Consider the following 26,981-nt stretch of genomic DNA (forward strand, 5'->3'; position numbering starts at 1 on the left):
TTTTCAATACTAAAGCAGATCTCAACTTTGATTTTTTTTTTCTTTCTTAGAATAGTGCTTACATTCAAGTCTTTTGAGCTGTAGAGTTTATTTGAAAAAAAGTATGCATTATACATAATGATGCCATAAACAGACAGTAGGCTCTGCCTAGCACTAATGTTTAAATAACAGTAGAAATAGTAAGTAGTACACAGTAGAGAAAAGTGTTGTTTAGTTTAAAGATGAAGACATAGACCATACAGGCAATTTTAAATGTTAAGGATGGAATATTACAGGCGTACTTTCTAAATCATCTATTTTACTATAAGATAAAAAGCAAAATAACTGTTATCATAGATAGATAGATATCATAACTATTGTTATTATTAATGAACCAAAGATGAGATAACTATAGTTGAAGACATTACATTTTTAGCAAAAATCACACATGAATCTTGAGAAGAAAATGGCATTCTATGCTTAACTTGAAAGTGATAGACTGTCATTTTTATAAGTCTAAGTTTGATAATTTAATACAAGTAAAGGGGGTTCTTACTGTGAAACAGGATAATATATTCTCCAGAATTTAGTCAATATTGAGTAAAGCAGTTTAAAACAATTTTGTAGCAAAACCATGATCATGTTGTAATGAGATGTCCAGACGAAATTGTAGTTGTTAAGGGCATGGGCACTCTAGTGATAAATCAAGGAAGGAAAAGTTTCTCAGAAAGACAGAGTACCACAACAACAAATGGTTTACTGGAATCCATAAAGTTTATAATTACAAAGCAAAAGAGAGATTGAGTGATGCCCCTGTAGATTTTTGTAGAGATATTTCAGGATGGTAGATGGGCAGGCAGAGAGAAAAGATGTCAGGGTGTGTGAACCACTACTAAATGTGTGTCTGTGTGACAGCCAAAAGAGAGACAGAGATAGAGGGAGTCAGGCTGTGGTGGGCTGGCAGGAGTCTACAACACTTCTTTTCCCAGAGATTCAGTAAGGGCTCTCTAGTTGGGGAAATATGGTGCCAGGTAGCTCATTTAAGAGTAAGGTCAAGAAGGACGGGGAAGTGGTAATGCATGGTCTGTAACTGAAAGGAACAAGACTGTAATTAAGAGAATGTCCTCGGGATTGTACCACACCCTCAGACAAGCATGGCATCTACATTATAAGCAAGGCTGAGAAAGACATCATGGGTTTTTTCCATTTTTTGGCATAGTTGCAACTTTTCTTTCTAGTTGCGATTAAAAAAAAATAATCTCTAGTAAGCAACATTTTGGTTTTTGCATGCTGCTGACAAAGTCATATTTAAGTGGCAATTTTTTTTTTGCTAGTACTGTGAAACTGTGGTAGCCTTTTGTATGTACTTGTGCCCACTGTTTGAATTTGGTGGATATGGTGATTTGTGCTTGGAAGAGAACCGAGTACAGGGGGTCCTTGGGTTACAACATCTCAACATACGACGTTTCAAGTTTACAATGCTCACTCCCATAAAAACTTTTTAAAAAAAAATTGAGATGTGAGTGTTTCGGCTTACTTACAGACTATATGGGCGACCTAGTTTGGTTGTGCACAGCGGAAGAATATGCAGTAACATGGCGTATGAGTGAGGGAGTTGGCGATGTAGTTTGGTTGCTTTGTTTGGCGACTTTTTGGCCCTTATCATGGCTCCTAAACGAAAGTCAGAGTCTTCAGATGCTAGTGCTTCGAAGAAGAGGAAAGCCATAACGATGGAAGTGAAATTAGACATTGTAAACAGATCAGGAATAAAGGTAAGGAATTTTTTTTTAACACTCATTTTTTGGCATTTTTTCTGTTACTACAGTACAGTGTACAATACAGTATATTTATGTCATTTTCCTTTTTCTGTGGCTTAGTTGTGTTTTTATGTTCTAGATTATAGTTTTGCAATTGTGTTAGGATGGGTAAGTGACTTAGGCTAGGATGTGTTTCGGCTTACATTACTGTTGTAGGAACAGAACTGTGTCGTAACCCGAGGATCCCCTGTATTGTGAAAACTATTTCTATTTTAGTTTTGTTTTTCTGTTAACCTAAGGCTGTGTGGCATATTTCAGTGGGACTGCACAAACCCTTCTTTCAGTAGTTGTCTTCTTTACATTCATTTCCAAATTTTGTGATACCTGTTTTTAGTAAAGGAGCAGTGTAAAGTAGTCAGATGTCTCTGTGACTATCTAACTTATTAAGAAGTTTACAAGTATACTTTAAATTATCAGTGCCTAAATACTTTTTTTAAAATTTTTTTTATTCATATAGCTTTGTTGCACACTAGTTTGTGTCAGTTGTAAACAATGTGAAGAGTGTCATAGTTGTAAACCTCATTTTCTTTATAAAAGAAGATTATGTTTGTAAAACATTTAACATGGTATGAGCAAGAAGAGTAAAAGTCAACTTATCCTAACGGTTCGCCTTCTGCAAGTGATCATTTTATAACTTGAAATAAAGTAGACAAACACCTGATATTGAACTTAGTGCAGAAATGTGGCTTTCGTAAACCTGTGATGATGGCTATGGTAATTTTTCTTCACTGGGGCAGGACAATAAAATGATTTTCATAATTATTTAATATTTTGTGCCAAATATGGATTTGAATATTCATATTAAAAAGTATATTCACATATAATATTAAACATGCTACATGCATATTTGTACTTTATATACAGTTTTCCATATTTATGAATATTTTCACGTCCTTGCTTGTGGTGCCTCTGTAAAGCACAAGCTGCTTATTATTCGCCCAGTAATTCTTAAAGGATACACGTAAAAAATAATTGAGACTTAGCCCTTCACAAAAATCGGACTCACTGTAGGGGTAGAGAGAGATACCCAAAGAAAAAATGGAACCAGACAAAATACTTGTTTGTCCATAATGTACATAAGAAAACAAACATAATTTGTGATTGCTCAAACACACTGAACAGTTTTTATTTATATCTTATTTTTCCAGCTGTGCTACTTTTTGCTGCTAAAGGCGTGAAAATGTAAAGTTCTTCATCCCGGGACTTCCTTTATAATTTAAGACACTGCAAGTCTTTACTTTCCTTCCCATTATCGTTATTTATTCAGAGCAGCTTACAAAACACATGTAAAATGAGTTTGACCATCTATTGGGTAATAACTAAGTTAACAGAAGAATTATAAGCTGTAGATACTTTCATGGCTAGATAAAAATAAAAATCAAGTTTGTGTAATCCAATTTAATACGTTGGGGTGGGACTAAACTGAATCATCGTTTTTCTTTACAGTTGAAGAAAAAATGTAATATAGGGCTTTTTTGTTTTTGTTGCACCTCAATCGTTTCATGCATTATGTGTCAAGTCATAATTCAGCTAAGCTGCTGGTCGGCTGAGGTAACAAACAAAATATAACACTCAAGAGAGTCTTTAAAGCTCTATATTTTTGCTACAATAACACAATGAAAATCAGAAATGTGGATTTCACATATCTTTTCACATAGCTTCACATTGTCTTTAATGACAAAAGGAAGCCAATTTTTTTCATGCTGTGATGGACACTTAATAGTCCTAGCATAATACAGTAGTATTTCAGCAATTTCATATTAAAGATTGAGTTGCAGAGTACTGGAGAATTGTTTAATTTCTGTTATTACTGTGACAGTAGATCTAAGCACAGAACAGTGGTATAGAAAACGTTTTCCCAAAATGAGTTGTGAAGGATTGTAATCAAGAAGAAGAAAGCTGTTTTGTTAATGAATATACTGTAGAAGCTAACTGTTCAAAATATGTTTATCCTGAAAGTCGTGTGCAAAAAAAATCTGTAAAACCCTGCAACATTGTAAAGTGTGTCGGAAGTAATAAGATGCTAAGATTAGTGCAAGGAAAATCAAACAACTGTTCATTTACAATGGAATGCCAGTTTTTGACTTCAAATTAATTTTTTTCTATATTCATTTGAGTTCTATTCAGGAGCGATGCGCAGAACTATTATTTTTATTCTCACTCCTATCGGTGTATTATAGGTTTCATCCAATTTCCTTTGATTTAAGAACAGAACATAGTTCCACATAGTATTAGTTCTGGTTCTGTAGGACTCCTGACAGAAAAAAAATGCCTCAATGTAAATCAGATGCTTTATCTTTTCTTTCTTGTTCTTTTTATCCCTAGCTGGTGACAAGATAGGATTGTCTCTGGAACCTGTATGCTGCTATGGGTGCTGCAGTGTTTTGAATTTTACTCATGATGCGTTTCCAAAGATGCTTCATAAATTCAATAAAACCACTGAATCATATTGTAAAATAGCATGACAATGAACCACACTTTTGTAAAAAAAAAAATATATATATATAATATATGTGTGTGTGTGTGTGTGTCTACATAATGTCAATGATATGTAATATCATCTACTGTTGAATTCTGCTCTGTATTTGTAATACTTCTATTGCACTATTATATTGTATTGAGGATTACTTGTGTTGTGTTTACCCCATTTTTGACACACACTTCACGCCCAGCCTACCTGGAAAGGGGTCTCTCTTTGAACTGCCTTTCCCAAGGTTTCTTCTATTTTTTTGCCCTAAAAGAGTTTTTTTGGGAGTTTTTCCTTGTCTTCTTAGAGAGTCAAGGCTGGGGGGCTGTTAAAGACAGGACCTGGTAAAGCCCATTAGGGCACTTCATGTGTGATTTTGGGCTATACAAAAATAAATTATATTGTGTATGTATATACATAAACACACACACACGTTATCAACAAAATAATGATAATAATAATGGAGATGGGTGAGTGCATTCGTGAGTACTGTTTGTATATTGTTTATCTCAAGGTGACAAGTAGTCTCTCTTCAGGGCTAATACTGACTTGCATATTGGTTGACCAGCATGTAATACGGTGCTATATCAGCTGCATAATGCAATCAAAACTCGAAACTGACATAAAGAATTTATGAGTAAATCATTGCATTTCTTCCTAGATTACACAAAGGCTTCCTTTTTTCACAAGCTGTGCAGTCAGAGGTTGAACCCAGTAGCTGTGGCAATGTTTTCTCTACCTATGTTACCATATCAGGAAGATTTTTAAAACAAGGGTGTCAAGGTTCAGGTATAATAAAACCAACTGATCCATATTTCTCAAATCCAATGAAGAATGAACCTCAAACCCCATAGGTTAAAAACGCTATGGACTGCCTAACAACTGCCTCCACAGGTAAATACACAAAACTATAATCTGGGCTGGCATTTAACAGAGGTAAATAAATATGAATGTAACGTAATATTTAAGTCAATTAAGTACCACCACAAAATGCAACTTAAACGACTAGGTTGCTCAGAGCGCCTTTGTGGACAGGGTCTAATGAGAAAGGAAAGCAGCCTTTGTTTGCTACAGTGAATGTGTAACAGTTGTAATACTATATAACAGCAAATCAGGACTCTCGGTGACGAGCATGAAACAGAACAGGATCAGGGGCAAAATGATAACTTATAGGGTGTTAGAGAACTGTTTAAAATCTGTTTAAAATTACACCAGTTAAGCAAAAATCAGAGCAGTGTGGTGGAAAAGTCAGTCTGTTTTATAAAACACAAGAGAAACTAACAATTAAAAATTGTGATGTGCAAACCACATGCAAATACTGCAGCATAGTTTGTCTGGAGTAACATAATGCCAAAATTAGTGTGAAATAAAATAAAGGACCATCCTTTTATAGTCAAAAGCCAGTATTTGCCTTTGAATAAGAATTTATTTTGTAAAGAGTCAAATTATATTCAAATAGTGAAGTTTGCTCTGACAGCTCTAGTGTGTTTGGTTGACTGATAATATCAAACAGGTGGTCTTTGTGTAAATGTATGTGTGAGTGGGTCTGTGTGTGTGAGTGTGTCCAGTTTTAGACTGAAACACTGCATGTGTCATTTTTGCCTCACTCTTGATGCTTACAGAATAGACAATAACCACACCCTATTCTTGTCTACAAAAAGGCATACAAACAGCTAAAACTACTACTGAAATAAAAATGTAACAAAATTTTTTTTTTTTTTTTACTCAACAAAAATTGTTGCTTGAATTGTAGACTAAAGAAAGGTCATTAAAACAAACTAGAAGGAAAGTTGTTGCTGCACACACAGGCAGGCTATGTGTTATGTGGAATTTCATTAAACCCAAATGGTTAAATGCTCTAAAGAACTGCTTCTTTTTTGTCTTTACTTCATTCTTTTAAGACTATTAGAGGAAAAGAAGAAGAAGAAATGAGGTGGTACTATGGTTAATGTTGTGGCTTTGTTATAGCAGAGTGGTGACTATTGATTTCTGGCCTGGACAATGTTTGTAAAGAGTTTGTGCCTTCTCCCCATGTTAGTTTAATTGGCAACTCTAAATTCGGACTGTGCTGCCTTGCCATCTAATGATCATTTCTGCATTGTGCCCAAACTACATTTTAAACTGGATGTATGGATGGATTAAAATGTATTTATATGTCAAATAAAAATAAAAGACAGTTTTTTTTCACCAACTTATATAAAAAGTTTTTCATTATAACCTTCCCTGTTCAGCTTTAATCAAATGTTAGTTTATACAGTACTGTTTATAGTGAGTACCCTTTGAAAGGAATTTACAGTACAATTGATAAAATGCAGTGAAGAACCAACAGATAAACTCTTTTTTGTTGTCATATGGCTTTATAGGATAAACGATTATTCTATTATTTATTTTGTTAGAAGCAATATGGTCCTTTAGGTAACTTTGAAATAGTCAAAAAAAAAATCTGTGTATTCAGGCTTGGTCTTAATTAAAAAGTTAGTAATAACTAAAAAAATAAATTGTTCAGTTTTCAAAAATTTGTGACTGTTAATTAAAATAATTTTAAATGAAACATTATAAAAGTAAACTTCACTTTATAGACATCTCTTTTATGCCCTTACCTTAGTTTCTAATCTAAGGAAGGATGTTTTTTGTTGACTTATATGTACATCCAGCCATCCAAACCCGCGTATCCAGAGCATAGTCTTAGGGCAGCTGGAGCCTTTTAAAGCAATCATCAAGCACAAGGCAGAGAACAAGCATATGTTGTATATTTTTAACATGTTCTACTAATTGCAGATTAGTTTTCAAAGGCACTTAGATATAAATATTTCAATTTTCTGTTTTAATCAATGGCATGAGTCTATTTTAAGTTATAAACATTACTATTCTTTGATTTTAAGCCCTTTAGTACATCTGAGTTATATGTGTTACTCTATATTTGTGAATGAAAGTACATTTTTCACAGATAAATATACAGTATAATAAATAATTGTGCACTATATTTTTTTTCAAATGGTAAGTGAGTAAATGCACCTAATATTTATTTGTTCCTTTTTCTTTTCCATTAGGACATTTCTTCTTTGTCTGGGGTTCCTGAAGAACACATTAAAACACGTAAAGTACGAATCTTTGTGTCTGCTCGCAATGCAATGCAGTCTGGAATTCAAAACACACGAAAATGGAAAATGGAGTTTGATACACGGGAACGCTGGGAAAACCCTTTGATGGGCTGGGCATCAACGTATGTAATTTATGTTTCTAGCTGATGCTTCTTCTACTATGGGAGGTATTTTCTGCAAAAAAGAAAATTCAAATTATAGAATTAAACAAACCCATTTGCAATATTATTTTCAGCCTGAACAGCAATGAAGCTGCAAAAATGAAAAGTAAAACACATTTCCACTTTGCATTTTCATTTTCAAGTTCTCAACATGCAAATAGAATGAGACAATGGGCAGAGCTTTGCACCTCGATTTTCCTCAATTCTTTGTCCTTAATAGCTGTAGAGCCACTTCAGACGATAGAATACTTCTTACTTTTGACTGTGTTTAATTCATTTTATATATAATTTTTGCAGCATTATTGCACGTACACTTTGAAAGTAAAATCACAAATGGGGTTATTTCATTTTCATTTTAATTACTGCAGCATTCTTGTGCACAGACATTGAAAATGAAATTGCAAAAAAGAGTTTGCTTTTTCATTTTATAATTTTCTTTTTTTGCAGAAAATACCTCCAATACTTGTACTTCCAGCATTACCAATTGATTTGCAACGTAATACTGCTAATATTGGTGCTTACCAATTGACTAAGTTGAAAATCCAAACGTCCAGTTTTTGCATGCTATTTTTTTATTCCTTCTTGATTTTCTTATCAGTGAGTATACAGTGTGTGATTATAACTGATTGAGCGTAAACACTAAGACAACATTTAATTTCCTTTTCATATTTTGAAAGTCATTCCACCTTTTAATAGTACACTTCCTTAGACTTCAACACTGACATTCCACCTTTTAATAGTACACATCCTTAGACTTCAACACTGATTATTCAGAAAGATTCAGATAATGTATCATAATAGATGTCTTGCTGTTTTTAATGTAACGTAGATTGCAATTTGCATTTGTTTTGGTTTAACATGGAGATCAACAGAATACGTAACAGCCCAAGTAGCTATCATTAAGTGTTAATATGAACGAGAATCTAACATTTTCTGGAAATCAATGAAAAAGCAATAAAAAAATAAACTGAGGTTCTGCACTAAGTCTTATAGGTACATTTTTGAATTTTAACTATGGCAAAGAATTAATGAACATAGAACAGCACATTAATAGACCTTTAACCAGAAAATACTGTTCATGAGAGCTCTCCTTTTTAAGATGAGCATGGTGTAGGCTCGTAACATACGAATATTCTAGAGAGCGACCTGTACTGAGTATCCAACCTGTTTTACATGATAAAACATTAAAATTAGATGTGATTTAAATGGCAGGCATACGGGTTAACTCTCCAGGCAGGTACAAGTACAAGTATGATTTGAAATTAATTGTAAATCGTTGTTCTTCCATTTGTCCAAGCAGAGAGTGATATTACTTTATACAGGTCACTTTTTTGCCCATAATTTAAATGTAATTTTCTTAATCACTTTGTCCTGAACAGGGTTGTGGGGGTGCTAGAACCTAACCCAGCTAACACAAGACACAAGGCAGTAACAAACCCTGGACAGGGCACCAGTCCATTGCAGGGCAAACACAAACACCACACATATAATAATGTGTATAATAATAATGGTTAGTGCTTTAAGAAACCTCTGTACAGTATTCCCTCGCTATATCGCACTTCTATTTTCGCAGCTTCACTATATCACGGATTTCATATGTAAACATATCTAAATATATAACGTGAATTTTTCACTGGTTTGCGGATTTCTGCTGACAGTGGATCTTTTTATTTCTGGTACAAGCTTCCTCAGCTGATTTGCCCAGTTGATTTCATACAAGGGATGTTATTGGCAGATGGCTGAGAAGCTACCCAATCAGAGCACGCGTTTAAGTTCCTGTGTGCTGATTGGCTCAGTGACGGAGCGGCGAATTCAATTTTGTTTATGGCTCCAAAACTACCTGCTCGTGCTACTGCTTCAGGGACCGTGCCCAAGCACCAACGGAAGATGCTAACAATTGCCAAAAAGGTAAAAGCTTTGGATATGATGAAGGAAGAGAACAGCTACATCGCTGTAGGCCGCCATTACGACATCAATGAGTCCACGGTTCTTTTTATTTAAAAAGTAGGAAAAGAATATAAGATCTACATCCACAGTGTCCTTTAACCAGAGCGCAAAACGAGTTGTAAGTGGACGTAATAAGTCGGTAGTCCGGATGGAATCTGCTTTAGGGATTTGGATTGATAAGTATGTGTCAATGTGGCATGCTAAGGCGGGTTTTTTCTGCAGTTATATTTTTGAATAAAAGCATACTTGTTCTGTTATATTTGTACCTTTTGTGAAACTGTTAATTTGATATTTGGACTTCAGGCTTCATACATTATATAGTTTATGCCTACATTTTGTCATTTACTACTACAATATATAAAACGTTTGTTTTAAAAATGTGTTTACACGGATTACAGTAGAAACGGAACACACGTGAAATGCGTGTATTCCAAATAATGATGTATTATTTCCACTCTAAAACTCCACTTCACTCCCAGATAATCAATCAAGGCATGAGTTGGGAGAAGTTTGTGCACGTTCTAAGTCAGTAGGGGATGGAATAGCCGGCTACTTGCAACTTTTCTTTATCAGCACATTTAGATTAACAAAAGATGCTGGCGGAGAGGTGAGAACGGTTTTAAGAAGTGATTTAAGGTGGGACGGATCTACGAGTTTTTTCGCAGGCTCTGGTAATTCTAGTGTTAAAGTGTGTGAAGCACCGCGCGGGAAGCATATCTTATATCATTGGGGAGTTTTATTTAATACGTAATACATGCTCTGATTGGGTAGCTTCTCAGCCATCCGCCAATAGCGTCCCTTATATGAAAACAACTGGGCAAACAAACTGAGGAAGCATGTACCATTAATTAAAAGACTCATTGTCCGCAGAAATTCGCGAACCAGCGAAAAATCTGTGATATATATTTAGATATGCTTACATTTAAAATCCGTGATGGAGTGAAGCAGCGAAAGTCGAAGCATGTTATAGCGAGGGATCACTGTATATGCTTACATTTTCCAAGTTTACCAAAATTAATGAAAAGCCCATTATTAACCTCAGACTTGATAGAAAAGTGAAAAGGGTAGTGAGAGGGTATCTCATGTGAGATACAGCTTATAAATAACTGGAGAAGAGTCAAGAGAGTGGGTTCTAAATGTAAGGTTCAAGTTTCAGGATGTCCTGTTGATGGCAACATGAAGAGTATTATACTACCTGTAAATCAATACTTGTCTCTTTAGAACTTATTAGTTTGTTTCTATTTAGAAGCCTGTTGTATTTAAATTCTTAGCAATAGATAATGTAATAACTTCAGTATACAGTATGTTTAAGTGGTTTCTTGCTGCTTTAATATTATTTGAACCTAATGTTATTTTGATGAAACACATTTCAAAATGTATCTTTATTTTTTAATTGTGTACAATAATGCCCAGTTCATAAAAATTAATCATTAAATGATACCTAAACAGAAATAGTAAATATTTTCTTTTTTAATAGCTGCACGACATCATAAAGATTGCAAATTTATTTTGTAATGGCAAGCCTTAAACTTGGAACTGTTGTTATACCTTTTTTGTTTTTGAAATATCACAAATCACTAAAGGTGTCATTGTCTGTCCACCACAAATCTAATTAAAATGCCCTATGTATGTCAGGAATGATTAGTTAATTTCTTAAATTTAGAATAAATTCAGAGATTATTAATTCGTCACAATTTCCTATAACATTCTCTGCAAATTGTTGCAAACTGCTGAACATAATTTATGTGTATCACAAGTATTTTTTTTTTTTTAGAGTTAAGTACTTTTGCAAATATTATGAGTACAGTTCTGTGATCAGCACACAGCTTTTGTTTTCATGTCATTGTGTAAACTGAATCATATTTTTGCATATACAAAACTGGTTTCTCAATTATACCTTTGTCTACATTTTATACATTTTAGGGTTTTTCTAATTTGTGGTTTTATGGCCAGTGCGAGTTCCTTTGCCTATAATAAAATGTAGCTACTGTATATTGGTACTGTCTACTGAAAATAGTTCAGTGCAATTAACTGCTAAAACCACTACAATATTATACTTTATTTGCCCCAGAGGGGAAATTAAAAAAGCAAAAAACACACAAACAACAACACTCCCACTCCGACAAACTGTTTTATATTGTGGAAAAATCCAGGCTTGATATCTATATTGATGTTTCAGTGGTATCTGGGGAAACTGATTGGGGTTCTTTTCATGGGCTGAGAATACATTGTTATTTGTTACTATTTAAAATAGTCGGAAAAAGTTTTTCCAATATGCTGTTTATTGTTTTGTGACTGATTTTTATGAAGAGAGTAGAATCCTGTAACAGAAGATGACTGCATATCAACACATAATTCCTAATAGTTTTCAGTTTAGCAAAGTTAAAAAAAGAATGTAGTGTTCACTTTGAATTTCTATTCTTGGTTTTGAATTCCACATAAAATAGTACTGATTTACAAATTGTTAATAGTGTTTCAAAATTAAAATGATCAATTCAGCACAGATTCTGGATATCACTACTGTAACAGAATTTTTTTTTTCTAAACTGAAGTCAAATGCATGTTTTTTTTCCCTCTGACAACACAAGTATTAGTTTATTAAGGTTCTGTTTTTTATGCACAGAAGTTAAGGTAATCCTTTAAGGAGATTTGCAGTTGACTAGTTCTATAATCACCAGTGCTCAGGGAAATTTCAATAAACTGTGTAAGACTTGACAAGTATATAAAAAGTGTATTTAGTCACCAAATGTATACACACGCATCCTCTCCAAACTACTTTAGCTAAAACAGCTTGTCACTTTACTGTAGTGGTTTCCTACTTTTTCTATGTCCCACACCCCAAGAAAATGTTTGGTTTATGTTAGCACACTCTACAAAAATCTCTTTTGATGATGAAAAGTAAAATTTCTCATTTTTGAACCACATATGTTACCACAGGTGAACAAATTAAACTAAAAAAAATATTTTAACTCTGTGCATAAAATTTTAAATATAAATTGAGCAATTTACCTTTAGAAATCCCCGTAATCTTGTAAATGTGTACCCGATGAAGCTTAGACACTCATTTAACTATTCGGGGTCCTGCGCAACAGCAGGAGCCACGAGGAAATGACACATGATCAAGGGGTTGGGGTATTTGAGACCACCATGAAGCAACTTGTGTCAGGGCACCGCTAAGCAGTGAAACAGTTGATGAACTTTGTCCTCTGACAAACACCTGCACTGCAGTTCAAAAACAGTTGCGCCACACAGTTAAAATTGCTGCTGTTCTGCTAAGACTTCCAGCAGGAGAGACAGACTTGAGTGTCAGCAGCAGGTGTAGCATCCATTTCAGTTCTCCTTGTCCCTCCCTGGCAAAAATGTCAATCAAACCTCGAAATCAGTGACATTTCAATGTCAATACTAGACCTCACCCTTCTGTAAGGATCATTGCAAGGTCCAAGTTCCACCTGCGGCAAGGAACCCACAAGAGCAAGCACTTCTGCGGCTTATTCACAGGTGACTGTTGTGCACACAATGCTTGATTCTTTTCATATCATAGAACAGGAGCATTAACTAACAAATCACCTACAAATTATGGCACACTAAAAGACACCGATTGCACCCGACAATTCAATTTTTGCAAATCGCAACACAGCCTTCCTTTTTGTTGTGCCCCCTGAAATGCTATCTTGCATCTCAGGTTTGGAACCTCTGTTTTACTGTGAGAGGAATCCACCCAACTATGAAGAGAACATATTTCATTGTATACTTATTTAATTTAACTTCTTTGAAACAAGTGCAGTACTGTAGAGAATAAATGTTTACATTTATTGTATAATGTGCCTTTCATAGTGATCATTAACATAAATTGTATTACACAACAATAAACACTGGGAATACAGCTGCCATAAAAAATAACTTGCATACACGTAGTAGTACAGAGAAATAATGTTTATGTTGCATGTTGATTAGCATATAAAAATAAGATTTTCATTGTATTCTGTAAACAAGACCATAATGTCCTTATAAAGATGTAAACTTGCTGTATCCTTAGAAAAACTGTAGTAAATAGATCTCCTTTGTTATTCTGTTAAAAATTCAGTAGTACAGTATTTATAGTTTCTGCAGTTTCTGCAGTTTATATTGTACATCCATAGTTTATGTTGTGCATAAATTAGATATTTTTATCTATAGAATAAATATCACTGTTCAAAAATTAAACATTTGACTTTTACTTCTTAGCCACTGCTGAAGTAAGACTGACAAGACCTTTCCTACTTCATCCAAGAAACTTAAAATGCATTATGAGAGGATCCAGATTAAACTGGATTAAAGTCAATTGCCTGAATTTTTTGCTTTTGATTCTTTTTGGCAGCAGCACTTAAATTGCATGCTACTATATTGATCTCACTCATGACTCTTGACAATTTGGAGTATTGTGGGATGTAAATAAAAACTTACTAGCAGTTTCTAATTATAAGAGGAGACACAGTATGATACCCTTTTTTGAGAAATATGAGGCAGATGTCATTTCGTCTCTTGCTCCTCATTAATGTTCAATCTTCCCCTAATTAAGATGGTTATGACTTCTGTCATTTCACAATGTAAGCATTTAATCTGTTACTGCTTAGAAAGGACATGGTCTGCCATAATAACTAAATTCACATCACAGTGATCCCACTAAAAAAGTTATTAGCAGCAGCTTTACTTTTGATATGCGTGGGTGAGTAACAGCATTGTCAGACTTCATCTGGCCTTTTTTTTTCCCCGTGAATTGATATATCTTAGAACAATGTTTTCTAACTTGTTGCTGAGCAATATCTAGTGAAACAAATATCTACCATATTTGGTCAAAGTAAATAATCAAAGTGTTGTGATTAGATCAGATTTACTTTATTAATCCTCAAGGCAAAATTCAAATTCATACAGCAGTAAAAACATAATATACACAGATATTCACTCAAAGTGCAATATAAGACAACAGAATAAAATAACTAGTAGGCGGAGTTTGGATTGTTTTCCTATAGTTTCTGGCAGGAGTGATGAATGGAGCTTTATGTGGAAAAGATCTTCAGAGGTGCTTCTTATTACACTGTCAATGTTATGGAGGAAGTTTTGCATAGAGGTCAGAACACATTTGCAGGGCAAAACCCTTGTCTATGGTACAGAATATAATGTACATTTAGACATGTTCTAGACTGCCTTGCTAGTTACATCACGCACACTTGATGCTTTCATGATATTTTAGATTTTAATGATAGAAGAGTTTGTGTTAACCCTATCTTTAAAAACCAGAGTTATACCCTTCTTGGAAAGGGGGATCATGTTAATTTATGCTTAAATGCAGCATGTCTAATTCTCATGCAGGTTATCTAAGGTCATTCATAGTTTAACCAAAGAACTTTCATTGGGGCATGATATCTCATTATGCATAACAGACTTCAAAGGTAAATGATCAGGTAACTCATAACTCTGTGAAACATATCCAAATTCCTTGATTCTGATACTTAGTATATGAAATTCAAGACTAAATGGACTGTGTTCAGTTAGAGACTTTGCCCAATGTATGACAAAAGAAACCGTTTGACTAGGCACATTTCCGCAAATTTTCTCTCTCAATAAAAAATTACTAAAAAAAGATAAATAGCTAAAATGTGCCTTTTTCATGATGTTTTTAATTCACATTTAGATAGATAGATAGTTAATTGCAACCTGAGAGAAAAGCAATTCATATTGTTTGTTCTGATTTATACACTCATTTTTAATTTGAAAACTGTTTTATTATGAACATGATGTAGATGGTCAAAGTAAAAATAAGCAACAGCATTTTAGGCAGATGGTCATAATTTGTCTTATTAGTGTGTATAAATGAATATACATATACAATATACACAACACACACACAATAATTGCCTCAGATCTATCCTGTGCTGACCCAGATAATGATTGATCTCCTTGTGATGTTAATCATTTTGGTGAATTTTGCTTATTTTTAGCCTGTGGACTTTATCAACATAAATTGTGTTTAGCTATGCTATATGATCTACATTTTGTAATAAGTATAGAACAAGTTAACCAGGAAAAGTGCACTTTTTCATATTATACAATTAATGTCAACATAGAGCTTTTAAGTACATTTCATTGTTATTTTTTTTCCATTTACAACTTTGTATCCTAAAAATTACTTAAGTAGTATTTTTAAATTAACACAAAGAGAAATAATGTATATATTCCAGTATTCAACCCCATTAAAAACCTATTTATTAGAGCTGTGGATTTTAAGGTGCTGTGAAAAGAAAAAAGCCTGTGATTAAAAGTGTCACATAATGTGCCAAACTTCCACATACACCTCTGCATCTACTTAAATCAGAACTGATTTTAGGGATTTGCGTTGCATTCTTTGTTTTAGCATCATTGCCATTTTTTACTAGTTTCCAGTACAATGATAAATACACAAGACCACAGTTAATTTGATCACCCTTCACACTGTCTAGTTCTTAACGTGGCTGAACTGAGTAGTCTCCAGTAGGAATGAAATTAGCCAGATGATAGATGAGTTACTATATATTCCGGAATATAAGCCGAGAATTTCGTCCTAGATTTTTGGTTTGGAGTTTGGGGGTTGGCTTATACAACGAGTATCATTTCAGATTCAAGATTTCCAGCGCAATGCCGGTTTTGCCAATGAATACGGAAGTAATTAATGATGAAACCGCAGCGCCATCTTTCAGATGAAGAAGTAACTTTGCATGCCGGTACTTTAAATTAAATAAAGAATTTATTCAAAAAAGTGTTTTAGTTGTTTATTTTATTAATAAAATTTATGATAAATTATTGGGAAGTTTAAAATAAAAATTTTTGTTTTGATTTACGACCAACATCTTGCGTTACGACCCGAATGCGGTCACGTGTATCCGCTTGCGCGATTGTAAACAAACAACTGAGAGCGTTAGTAAGCGTCAGTCGGAACCCAGATACATGTGTTTGTGGATGTAATTTCGGTCATTGCAGTGATTTACCTATATATATAATTCACTAAGACCATGCAAGCAAGACACATAATTGCTAAGGAAGGAAAAGAAGGTAAAGAAAGCAATCACAATCGAAATGAAGATGGAAATTGTGTGGAAATATGAGAGTGCTGTTCTCGATCTCGCTAATATGTACAGCATGTCGAAATCCACCATCTCGACAATTTTACAAAGAAAAGATTTGCATAAGGAGGCTCCTTCTAATCAATAACCACCTTCCGTTTCATTCTCCTCCTCCTCCCTTCCTGCAGCCCAAAGATGTCAAATTAAATGGTGAGTACAATATGAAATTGTTGTTTCTAGAATAGAATGCCTTTTATTGTCACTATTCACATGTACAATGAGATTAAAAGCAGCTCCTTCAGTGCAGACATATGTGTAGAACACAAGTAAATAAACAAATGGTGCGAAAAGATGCAAAGAAGTTGCAAAATAAAAGTTCTGTATAGTGCTTGTATTGTTGTTTTTTTAGCCTTAGCATAACACCGGATCTGCAGCCCCACTTCTGCTTTCCCTCCTCCGTCTGCGTCGTCTCCTAGACCCGACAACAATCCACGGAGAGCCTGCTGGTCTCGCTATGTTGTCTGGGATGTTGTGCGTGTGATGAAAAACACTCAAAACAGATGTCTGGCTCTGGACACTGATGTCTATAAGGTTCTGATGGGTGTAGCCGAACCGATCGTGCACAAACAAGCAAAAAAAAAGTAGAAAAACAACAAAAAGTGCACTGAAAAGGAGAGCCCTGAGCCACTGCGACCATGCGCGCCGCCATGCTACTAGCTTAATTTAGCCTACTTCTGGTAGGCTAGGCATTTTTTATAACTTTTTGGTTAGTACATTAGAAAAATTATTGGTGTTTTGGTAAATTATGCACATTTATACAACCCTTTTTTATTATGAAAAGGTTAAGTAAGTGTTGCAGTGGGAGGTTCGGAACGCATTATGGGTTAGCCTTCGCGAACGAATTAAGTTCGTAAGTCAAGGGTCCACTGTATTGCGTATTTAAGTTAATGAAATTTATAAAAAGTCTCCGTAATTCCACCCGCCAATGTACCGTATTTGCGTATATAGTTTCAACACAAAGGTTTCATTTTACCAAACTTCTCCGCAATCACTTCCTGGTTTCCATCAAAAATGCCGGCAGTCTTAAATTCTCGCCGATAAACATGATAAATATACCTGAAGAGACACTTTTAAGGAAATTTTGAAAATTTTGCTTGGAGAAGGGGGTTGGCTTAAATACCGGTCATCGGCAAACACATGTAATTTAGTAGGTAGTGAAGGGGGTCTTCTTATATACCGAGTCGGCTTATATTCCGGGATCTACGGTAATTTGCTTTTACTAAAGCAACATATTAATTTTTTCCTCTATGAAATGACAACTGGAGATCCTACCATTTTTTCTTCATATAATCTTGTGCTTCACTGTTCTTAAAATTATTTTCTTTTTCAGGCTTCATGGTTTCTTACCAAAGTTGATTCAAACTTTCTATTTTTAAAGCAGTATTGTATTCAGAGTTAGGTAACTTGAAGTGAAGGTACGTTTCCATGAACCGCTGGTTTTCTGTACTCCATATCAAGTCAAACTTCAAAAAGAATCCGAATTTCTGTTTATTAAAATTGTTTTTTATTTCTCTTAGAAAGTACTTGCTAAAGAGAACTTGACCTGAAAATTACATACCGTATATCTTCTAGTATTGGCCGGCTTCTTATTGACGCCCATTTCCAATAAACGGCAGGTTTGAAGAGATGTCGCGACAAATAGACGCCGATCTCTAATACTAGCTGGTCTCCTTTAAGTGTCGGTCTGTAGTAAACGCCGATTTCCAATGACCCACCGCCTTTTTCGTACACTAATCCTCTTTTCCTACCACCTGAGCTACCGCCCTCCTGCAGTGAATCATACGGTAAATACCTTTTCGTGTCAAAAATGTTTTGTCGTCGGATGCTATTGAGGAAGCGAGAAAGTCAAAAAGAAATTTCTTTGTGTACATTTTGCCCTTTCGTCTCCACGTCAATCATAACTCCACAGGGAGGGCAGAGGTGGCGGGAAGAACGTAAAAATGCCATCTTCGACACGTTAATCCTGATAAAACTGATTACTGCTCAACAACACGCAATGGGAGTACCTGTATTGCCATCACAAGAAGAGGAAGATGAAGAAGAGCTCTCAAATAACAAAGCAATCATTACCTATTCAGACGACAAGTAGATGGTAAGTACTGTACTTTATTGTATCTTATCCAGTCTCATGTTGTAATGTATACGTATATGCATGAGTCTGGAGCTTATTGCATTTCCTTATGTTCCGCAGGGGACTTGTCGGGCTGATGAGTGCTTTCGTGCGAAATTCGGACTGGTGCAGGCCAGTGCTTCTTGCATCATTGGCAAGAAAGTTGACATCTACCGTACCTGTTTTTCATGTTTACGGTAGTACCGTACTGTATACTGTTTAATAAGACCGTACTGCTGTACTGATAATTTCATTAAATCCTGAAATGTTCATCCAGTGTTGTTGCCTACATTTTGTGACCGTAAATACGGTACCATACCATATTTTACTGCCAAATGAACCCCGTTTACCCATCACCATTCCGTCTGCGAGGCGAATAATAGCCGGTCTCCAATAACCACCGGGCCGTCTGAATAATTTTTTGAATAAACGCCGGGGCTACTATTGGAAGGTATACGGTACATGGCTATCTGTAACCATGACATTAAGTTTGCCTTTTGCTTGCTGTACCTTGATTTTATTATAATGAAGTCTTTTTTATGTTTTATAATACTGGTTATTTTAGGAAGAGATTGATCAACTTTGATCAAGATTTGTGCACATATTTATTCATTCAGTATTTTTATTGTGAACTCTTATGCAGTACAGTTCCAAAGTCAAAATAAAATATTTTTTGTAGAACTCTGACCTGCTTCCTTTTTTCTGAACCCAGGAGTTCTTCCAGTGCCGAACCACTTTCAAGTCAGGTGCAAGCTTCATCTGACAAGGGAGACTCCTCCAAGCAGTTCCTCCAGCAGCATCTGTGGACCACAACAGGGCTACTCACCAGAACTACAACTAGCACTCTTCCATGCAGGTGTCCAGACTGGAGCCATGTCAGAGTGTCAGGAATGATGCCACTCCACTTAATGGGGGATACCTGGGATCAGAAAGCAGTCTCCCCTGTCCTCCTGCTATATTGCCTTCTAACTGGGAAAGAGAAAAGCAACCACCCCAGTTTAGATGCCCATCCATCCATGCTCTCCATCCTTTATGGCTCTCAGATTTGACCCTAGAACCTTAGGGTTAAAAATCGTCCTAGGTCCAAGCCTCCACCACTACATCAAACTAACTACTATACATCAGCGTTTGCAAAGCATAAAATAAAAATAAAAAATACAGGTGGAGTCATAGAAATGGCCCTTGACATAAACAGCATTGTTATGGTGGCTATGGCATGAGTGCCCTCCCAACTTAATATTTGTTAAATACCTTTCTGCCAGTAGCGAGTGTCAGCAAGCCATCACTGGCTGAATTGTATTTTGTCATCAGTTTTTTTTTTTAGTTTGATAAAATCCATTTGCAGTTTGCTGTGCTCATATGCTACAGGTATTCAATTATGTTGTCTCACTTTACCTGTGTCACAAAAGCCACGATGAGACAAAGCAAGGTTTGGGGCAGCCACCAGTATAATTTGTTTTCCTGGCTGCAAATTGTCTTTTCAAATGATAGCACTGCTGTGCACAAAACCGAGTCCAATACAGAACTGAGGGCATAGGGAAAAGGAGGAGGTTTTTAAAGGGGGAGACAGGAAGTGAGATAGTAGGGGTCGGGCTCATTGAGGTCTTCATCCTTCAGGGGCCGGAGCCGGCGAGGTCTCCTTTGATAGGCTCGGTCCCGGAAGTGACGTCAGGAGAGCCAGGCGGAATCTCCTGGGAATGGTCTGCAGGCAAGGAAGAAAAAGAGTCAGTGCACTCTGCCACATCCTGGTATGTCTCAGAACTGTTCTTACCTGAGCCCTTTAGCTGCCTCCCATGCGCAAGTGTGTGACACCTGATAATTTCTGTAAGTGTGAATTCTTAGATGGTGTTTCAGAAGAAAAGCAAGATTGCTGTTGCTTAAAGGACACAGAAGGAGCTTTATCCTTTTCAGTTTGCATTTTAACCAGAGGGAGATAACAGTCCATTGCAGGGCACACATAAATAATCACTTTAGAAACAACATAAAAACTATAATACAGTTCTTTGGCACTTGTCAGAAAACAGAATATACCAAGAAAAAGCACTGAACTAAATACAGTGGAATTGTAAGGAAAAGGCATGTACTATAGACTCTCTGTAGCATTTGTGGCATATAAACTTTAAACCTTACAGTAAATTTGAGGTGGTACCTATCTGAAAATCTACTTAACTGTGTGACAGATAGGGGGCGCTGTCGTCCCCTTGAACCCTCAGACCAGACACCAGATAAAAGTCCAATAATTTGACTTTTTATTATAATACAGTGCACAAAGCACCCTACACTCCACAATACTCATACAATACTCAATAACCAATAATAAACAATCCTCCACTCTCCCAGACACGTTGTCCTTCTGCCACCCAACTCAGCTCGCCCTTCTGGGATCTCCCAGGGTCTTTTATAATCCTTGACCTGGAAGTGTTTCTGATCCCTCGGTCCATGTGATTCTTAACACTTCCGGGTCAGGTGAAAACTCCTTTTCTTCATCCCGGAAGTATGTCATTTCCTCTGTCGCTGTGACCAAGACGTACTTCCGGGTTATAGGGCAAATAGCAGTCCCTGGGCCTCCCTGCAGCGACCCCTGACGGCCCCCATGGTATCCAGCAGGGCTGTGTATTAAAACTCCAATGTCCATGAGGTCCTGCTGTTTGATTTCAGGGCATCTCCATGTTGCAGGGAGGGTTTCATTTGGCGGCCTGGGGGTATTAGCCGGGATGAATGGCCGGCCATATCCCACAGCTGTTTTTGTTAATGACCTTTGCCAATATATAGTAGAATCTGACGAAGTATAGGTTTAGTTGTAATAAGTTTTATTGTGTGTGATAAGAATAAAGAAGGCAGCTTTAAAATATTGAATACAAATGAAGTAAACAGCAAACATCAGCAACTGCACATAAACTTGTGTAAAATTCCACAATTCACTTTGCAAAAGCTACACCCTCTCATTTATTTAAAAAGGTTTTCTACTTTTAGGGACTATCTACCAGTACCTGGTCCAGTTTTTTTTTTAATAACCCTTTTTCCCTTTTTTATTTCTGGAACAAACCATTGAATTTAATGGCTCTCTTAGTTACTGTATTGCATTTTTGAGCCAATGCCAATGGGAATGTCCTCAGTCAGACTGTACTGAATGGGCTCACTAGTGCAACTTGAGGGTGGTGCTCAAGGGCCCAATAGATTAAAATCTCTTTTGGTCTTAACAGGGATTTGAACAGGCAACCTTTGGATACCAGTGCAGATCCTTAGGGTCAGTGTCCCCACTACGCCTAATCATATTCAGAGTGCAATTGTAATGATTTTATCAGTTTTAAAATTTCAGGATTTTTGCATATATATTTTTTGGTAAATTTAATATTGCAGAAGGTTTGGTTTTTTTTTTTTTATTTATTTATTTTTTTATAATCACATCATCACATCCTATTTTTGCTTTGAGTTGTGGCCGAAGCAATTTTAATTCTTTACTTAGTGGCTATATCTACTTTTGTTCTAGCAATGTTATGGTATTTAGGAAAAATCCCAGTCATCCCATGGGGAAAAGACTCTCTGAGACTAAGGTCTTAAAGCTTATGGAGCCGTTTCTGGACAGTGGCAGAACCGTAAGAACAATTGCATAAAGTGTGACAGGAGCTTCCACCTGCAGCTGAAGTCACTTCAGTACACAAAATTACACATTTACTTTGTCAGCGTGCCTGTATCAATCAAACACAGGAAGCTCCACCTGTGTCTTCACGCTGTAGGAAGATAAGTAAATAAATCAAGGTAAATAACATTCGATCTGGCTTTAATATAAGTAACATATAAAAGTTTTTCATATAAAGACCATCACAAACAGGACTTTGCACGATATCTTGGTGAGCTCTGTAAGCCCAGCTTTTTCTTTGAAGAACATGCGTGTGACACATTGACTAGGAGGATGATTCCCGACCTGTTGCTGCATCCAAACAGTGTCATCTTTCGCCTTTATGCCTGGTGCAGCTGCGTTGTTCTTATCTGTGACTGGATGTTTCTTGCGGGGAGGGCTTATGTTCTCTTTCTCTAAAATAGAAACTGAATCCTCATCTGAGTTCACCTCTGTTATAGCACGTCTTTATTTGAAAACGACAGTGTCAGATTTGTTGTGGGATTGAGCGTGAATGTGACTGAGAGAATACAACTGAATTTAAAAAAAAAAAAGTACCATAAATTTACACCAGATGTTACAGACTCAATGCTTCCATTTATTTGGGGGAGTACAAAGAATGCCCAAAATTGCTTTATGATTAAAAATGTAGCCACTAAGACTGTTTGGGAGCAAAGGTAATATTTGAAATATAACAGATATTACAACTCTTAAGTGTTCCACCATTGATGATAAATTTTTAAAAAGGGTGTAATATTTGTTTTTTTAAAGAAGTGTTTGTTTTATGGTGTACAAAATGAGGTTTTAATTCATGAAAGGCTAACAAATTTGGTAGCACATATATTTAACTGTATACAGCTTACATTTTTCTCCCTCTTCTAAACAGGGCTGATCCTCTGTCAAACATGGTCTTGACTTTTTCTTCCAAGGAGGATGCAGTCAGTTTTGCAGAGAAGAATGGTATGTATTTGCAAGAGGAATGTTTTAATTTAACCTTTCAATCCCTAATGTTAGTAGAAATGAAAAAACGGAGATGGGTGACACATATGGCAGACATTGTAGTAACTATGAAATTGAATATCGAAACATCAGACGAGCCAATATTGAAAGCATCAGTTTGTATACACTTAGACAAAGCTGCTATCTGTGTTTGTTGTTGGTTATTAATACATGTTGCATACGCCTTAAATATATGAAGTTTAAATCATATTTGTGGACGGGAGGGGATGCAAGTAGTTTAGAATAGTTTTGTGTTCAGCTTTTCATTTCAATCCTTTAGAAAATTGTGGCAATAGTAAGAGTCTGGGGAAAAAAGTAATTTCATTTTAATGATTTTTATAATATGAATATCTGAAATTAAATAACTTAATTTCTGAACATGTTCTCAATTTCATTTTTTTGTCACAGCACAGAAGCCAATTTACTATCTGTGGTCACATTGATGGCATTCATTTTTTATTAATACTGTAATAAATAACAAAGATCTGTAGACTGTCCTTCCTTCCTTGCTTGCAGAATAAAAACAGAAAACCCCATTAATACTTTTTATGGAAGACAATTAAAATAAACAACAAAAGCAATAGATGCCCAGCACCTGTCATGTTTAGCCACCCAAAAAGGAAACCATATTGCTGTATTTTAACCTTAGAAAATCTTTACTTTATAACAGAACAAACAATTGTTTGTGTTAGTTTTGAAGATAATGTCTGTACAATGATCTCAGTCCTCATTTAAGAATGCTATTTAAAAATTAATTACTTTTGTAGATCTGCAATATATAGGATAGGGAGTTGGTTACAGTTTCACAGCCTTATGTTAAGTAATAAGTTTGGTTTATTTGAATTAGTTCATTCATCCCATACAATTGCTTTCCTAAAGGGTACGTTTGGTGTTTTTCAGTTCAAATTTCTTTCTTCACAAACCTGGTATATATATGAATTTGCTAATGTTAACTGTTTTATATAAATTTTTAAAAAATACATAGTCATAACCGGTGTTTTCTTATGGATCCTATGGTGTGCAGAGTGCCCCAGGAAAATAAAAGCCTAAAAATCTTACCAAATATGTCCTCTTTGAAGTAGCAAAAGTTTCAATACACATATTTCATGTAAATATATAGTACCTTTGCATTTTGTCCTTCTGTTGAATAATAGCAACTACAGACTCCAAAGGGTAGACGTAAGCCTAGGTATCATATGCCTGCACTAATGAAGCAATGACACACAGGAGTAATCATAAACACCTGTTATGCCAATTGACCCAAACACTATGGTGCCCTGAAATGGGGGGACCCTTTAGAAAAAGTCATTTCTATATGGTGTGACCAAAATGTATGCAAATATCCTAAACTTAAAGTCTTCAATGTGTACTTTAATCTCATCCGAATAGTTTTATTTGTAATTTCAAACTGTGGAACAGAGGGGTGAATCAAGAAAAAATGTGTTTTTTGTCTCCGACGTTATGGAGGGCATTGTATTTTTTTTTTCTCATACTAAAAACACTAGTCTGGGAGATTTTCAATTTAAGAATTTGTTTCCCCTTAAGATAATCTTGCCAAGATTTTGGCAAACACACTTGACAAACACCTTGGAAAAGTACTGTACTAGATTGGGTTTGTCAAAAGCAGAAAGTGTTTCTTTAATCACTGTTTCCTGCTTAACATAAATATATACCTCATCATCATCATCAAAGAACTCTGAGTGTCTCTAACTGAATGTAGAAAAGGCTTTTGATATATTGCAGCTGAAAAGCTCTCTATGCATATGCAGTACTGCAGTGGTCTGTCCCCAAAATGAGCCTAGATAAACATATTACATTATGGTTCTGAAGCCCACATTATTGTAGATATTGTAAGACTTGGTAGAACACTAGGATTTCACACTTTCACATCTCCTTTTTTTCATTTCAGTAGAGCCATAGCTCAAGTAGCAGTGGAAACAGTTCAAGTGATTTAGAGAAGAAGCTCAGAACAGTTTTTTTAACATAGATATTTTACTACTATATCTCAGAACTGTAATTTTCTCAGATAATTAATGATTCTTAAAAGATTTACGAGTTCATAATACATTTGAGTGTAAGTGTATTTCCTGTCACTGTTCCTGCATATTAGTCTATAAACATGAAAAGTTTTTCTGTGTCTCATATTATATTATTTTTTTTGAGAATCACATTTAAACAAATATTCTAAGACCTTTGCAAACAACATTTAATTTTCCTTCTGGAAAGCATCAGATAGGATTTTCCATCTGGCCCTGTATATACAGTTAGGTCCATAAATATTTGGACAGAGACAACTTTTTTCTAATTTTGGTTCTGTACATTACCACAATAAATTTTCAATTAAACAACTCAGATGCAGTTGAAGTGCAGACTTTCAGCTTTAATTCAGTGGGGTGAACAAAACGATTGCATAAAAATGTGAGGCAACTAAAGCATTTTTATTACAATCCCTTAATTTCAGGGGCTCAAAAGTAATTGGACAAATTAAATAACTGGAAATAAAATATTCATTTCTAATACTTGGTCGAAAACCCTTTGCTGGCAATGACAGCCTGAAGTCTTGAACTCATGGACATCACCAGATGCTGGGTATCCTCCTTTTTAAAGCTCTGCCAGGCCTTTACTGCAGCGACTTTCAGTTGCTGTTTGTTTGTGGGCCTTTCTGTCCGAAGTTTAGTCTTCAACAAGTGTAATGCATGCTCAATTGGGTTAAGATCAGGTGACTGACTTGACCATTCAAGAATTTTCCACTTCTTTGCTTTAATAAACTCCTGGGTGGCTTTGGCTTATGTTTTGGGTCATTGTCCATCTGTATCATGAAACGCCGCCCAATCAATATGACTGCATTTAGCTGGATTTGAGCAGACGGTATGTCTCTGAACACCTCAGAATTCATTCGGCTGCTCCTGTCCTGTGTCACATCATCAATAAACACTAGTGTCCCAGTGCCACTGGCAGCCATGCATGCCCAAGCCATCACACTGCCTCCACCGTGTTTTACAGATGATGTGGTATGATTTGGATAATGAGCTGTTCCATGCCTTCTCCATAGTTTTTTCTTGCCATCATTCTGGTAGAGGTTGATCTTGGTTTCATCTGTCCAAAGAATGTTTTTCCAGAACTGTGTTGGCTTTTTTAGGTGTTCTTTAGCAAAGTCCAATCTAGCCTTTCTGTTCTTGAGGCTTATGAGTGGCTTGCACCTTGCAGTGCACCCTCTGTATTTACTTTCATGCAGTCTTCTCTTTATGGTAGACTTGGATATCGATACGCCTACCCCCTGGAGAGTGTTGTTCACTTGGTTGGCTGTTGTGAAGGGGTTTCCCTTCACAATGGAAATGATTCTGCGATCATCCACCACTGTCCAGGTCTTTTTGCGTTGCTGAGTTCACCAGTGCTTGCTTTCTTTCTCAGGATGTACCAAACTGTAGATTTTGCCACTTGTAGTATTGTAGCAATTTCTCGGATGGGTTTTTTCTGTTTTCGACGCTTAAGGATGGCTTCTTTCACCTGCATGGAGAGCTCCTTTGACCGCATGTTGTCTGTTCACAGCAAAATCTTCCACATGCAAGCACCACTCCTCAGATCAACTCCAGGCCATTTATCTGCTTAAATGATAATGACATAACAACGGTCTTGCCCACACCT

The 26,981-nt window shown here is 35.8% G+C and overlaps 1 protein-coding gene across 1 annotated transcript in view; it reads left to right on the forward strand.

Moving 5' to 3' along the window:
* ndufs4 (NADH:ubiquinone oxidoreductase subunit S4) overlaps positions 1-26,981 on the forward strand; it is a 150,191-nt gene that overhangs the window by 109,989 nt on the left and 13,221 nt on the right. The window contains exons 3-4 of the mRNA XM_039758510.1: positions 7,314-7,486; positions 23,224-23,297. Of these exons, the coding sequence (XP_039614444.1) occupies positions 7,314-7,486; positions 23,224-23,297 (247 nt within the window). The remainder of the gene's footprint in view (positions 1-7,313; positions 7,487-23,223; positions 23,298-26,981) is intronic.

The sequence above is a fragment of the Polypterus senegalus genome, chromosome 7, assembly GCF_016835505.1.
Source record: "Polypterus senegalus isolate Bchr_013 chromosome 7, ASM1683550v1, whole genome shotgun sequence".
Lineage (NCBI taxonomy): Eukaryota > Metazoa > Chordata > Cladistia > Polypteriformes > Polypteridae > Polypterus > Polypterus senegalus.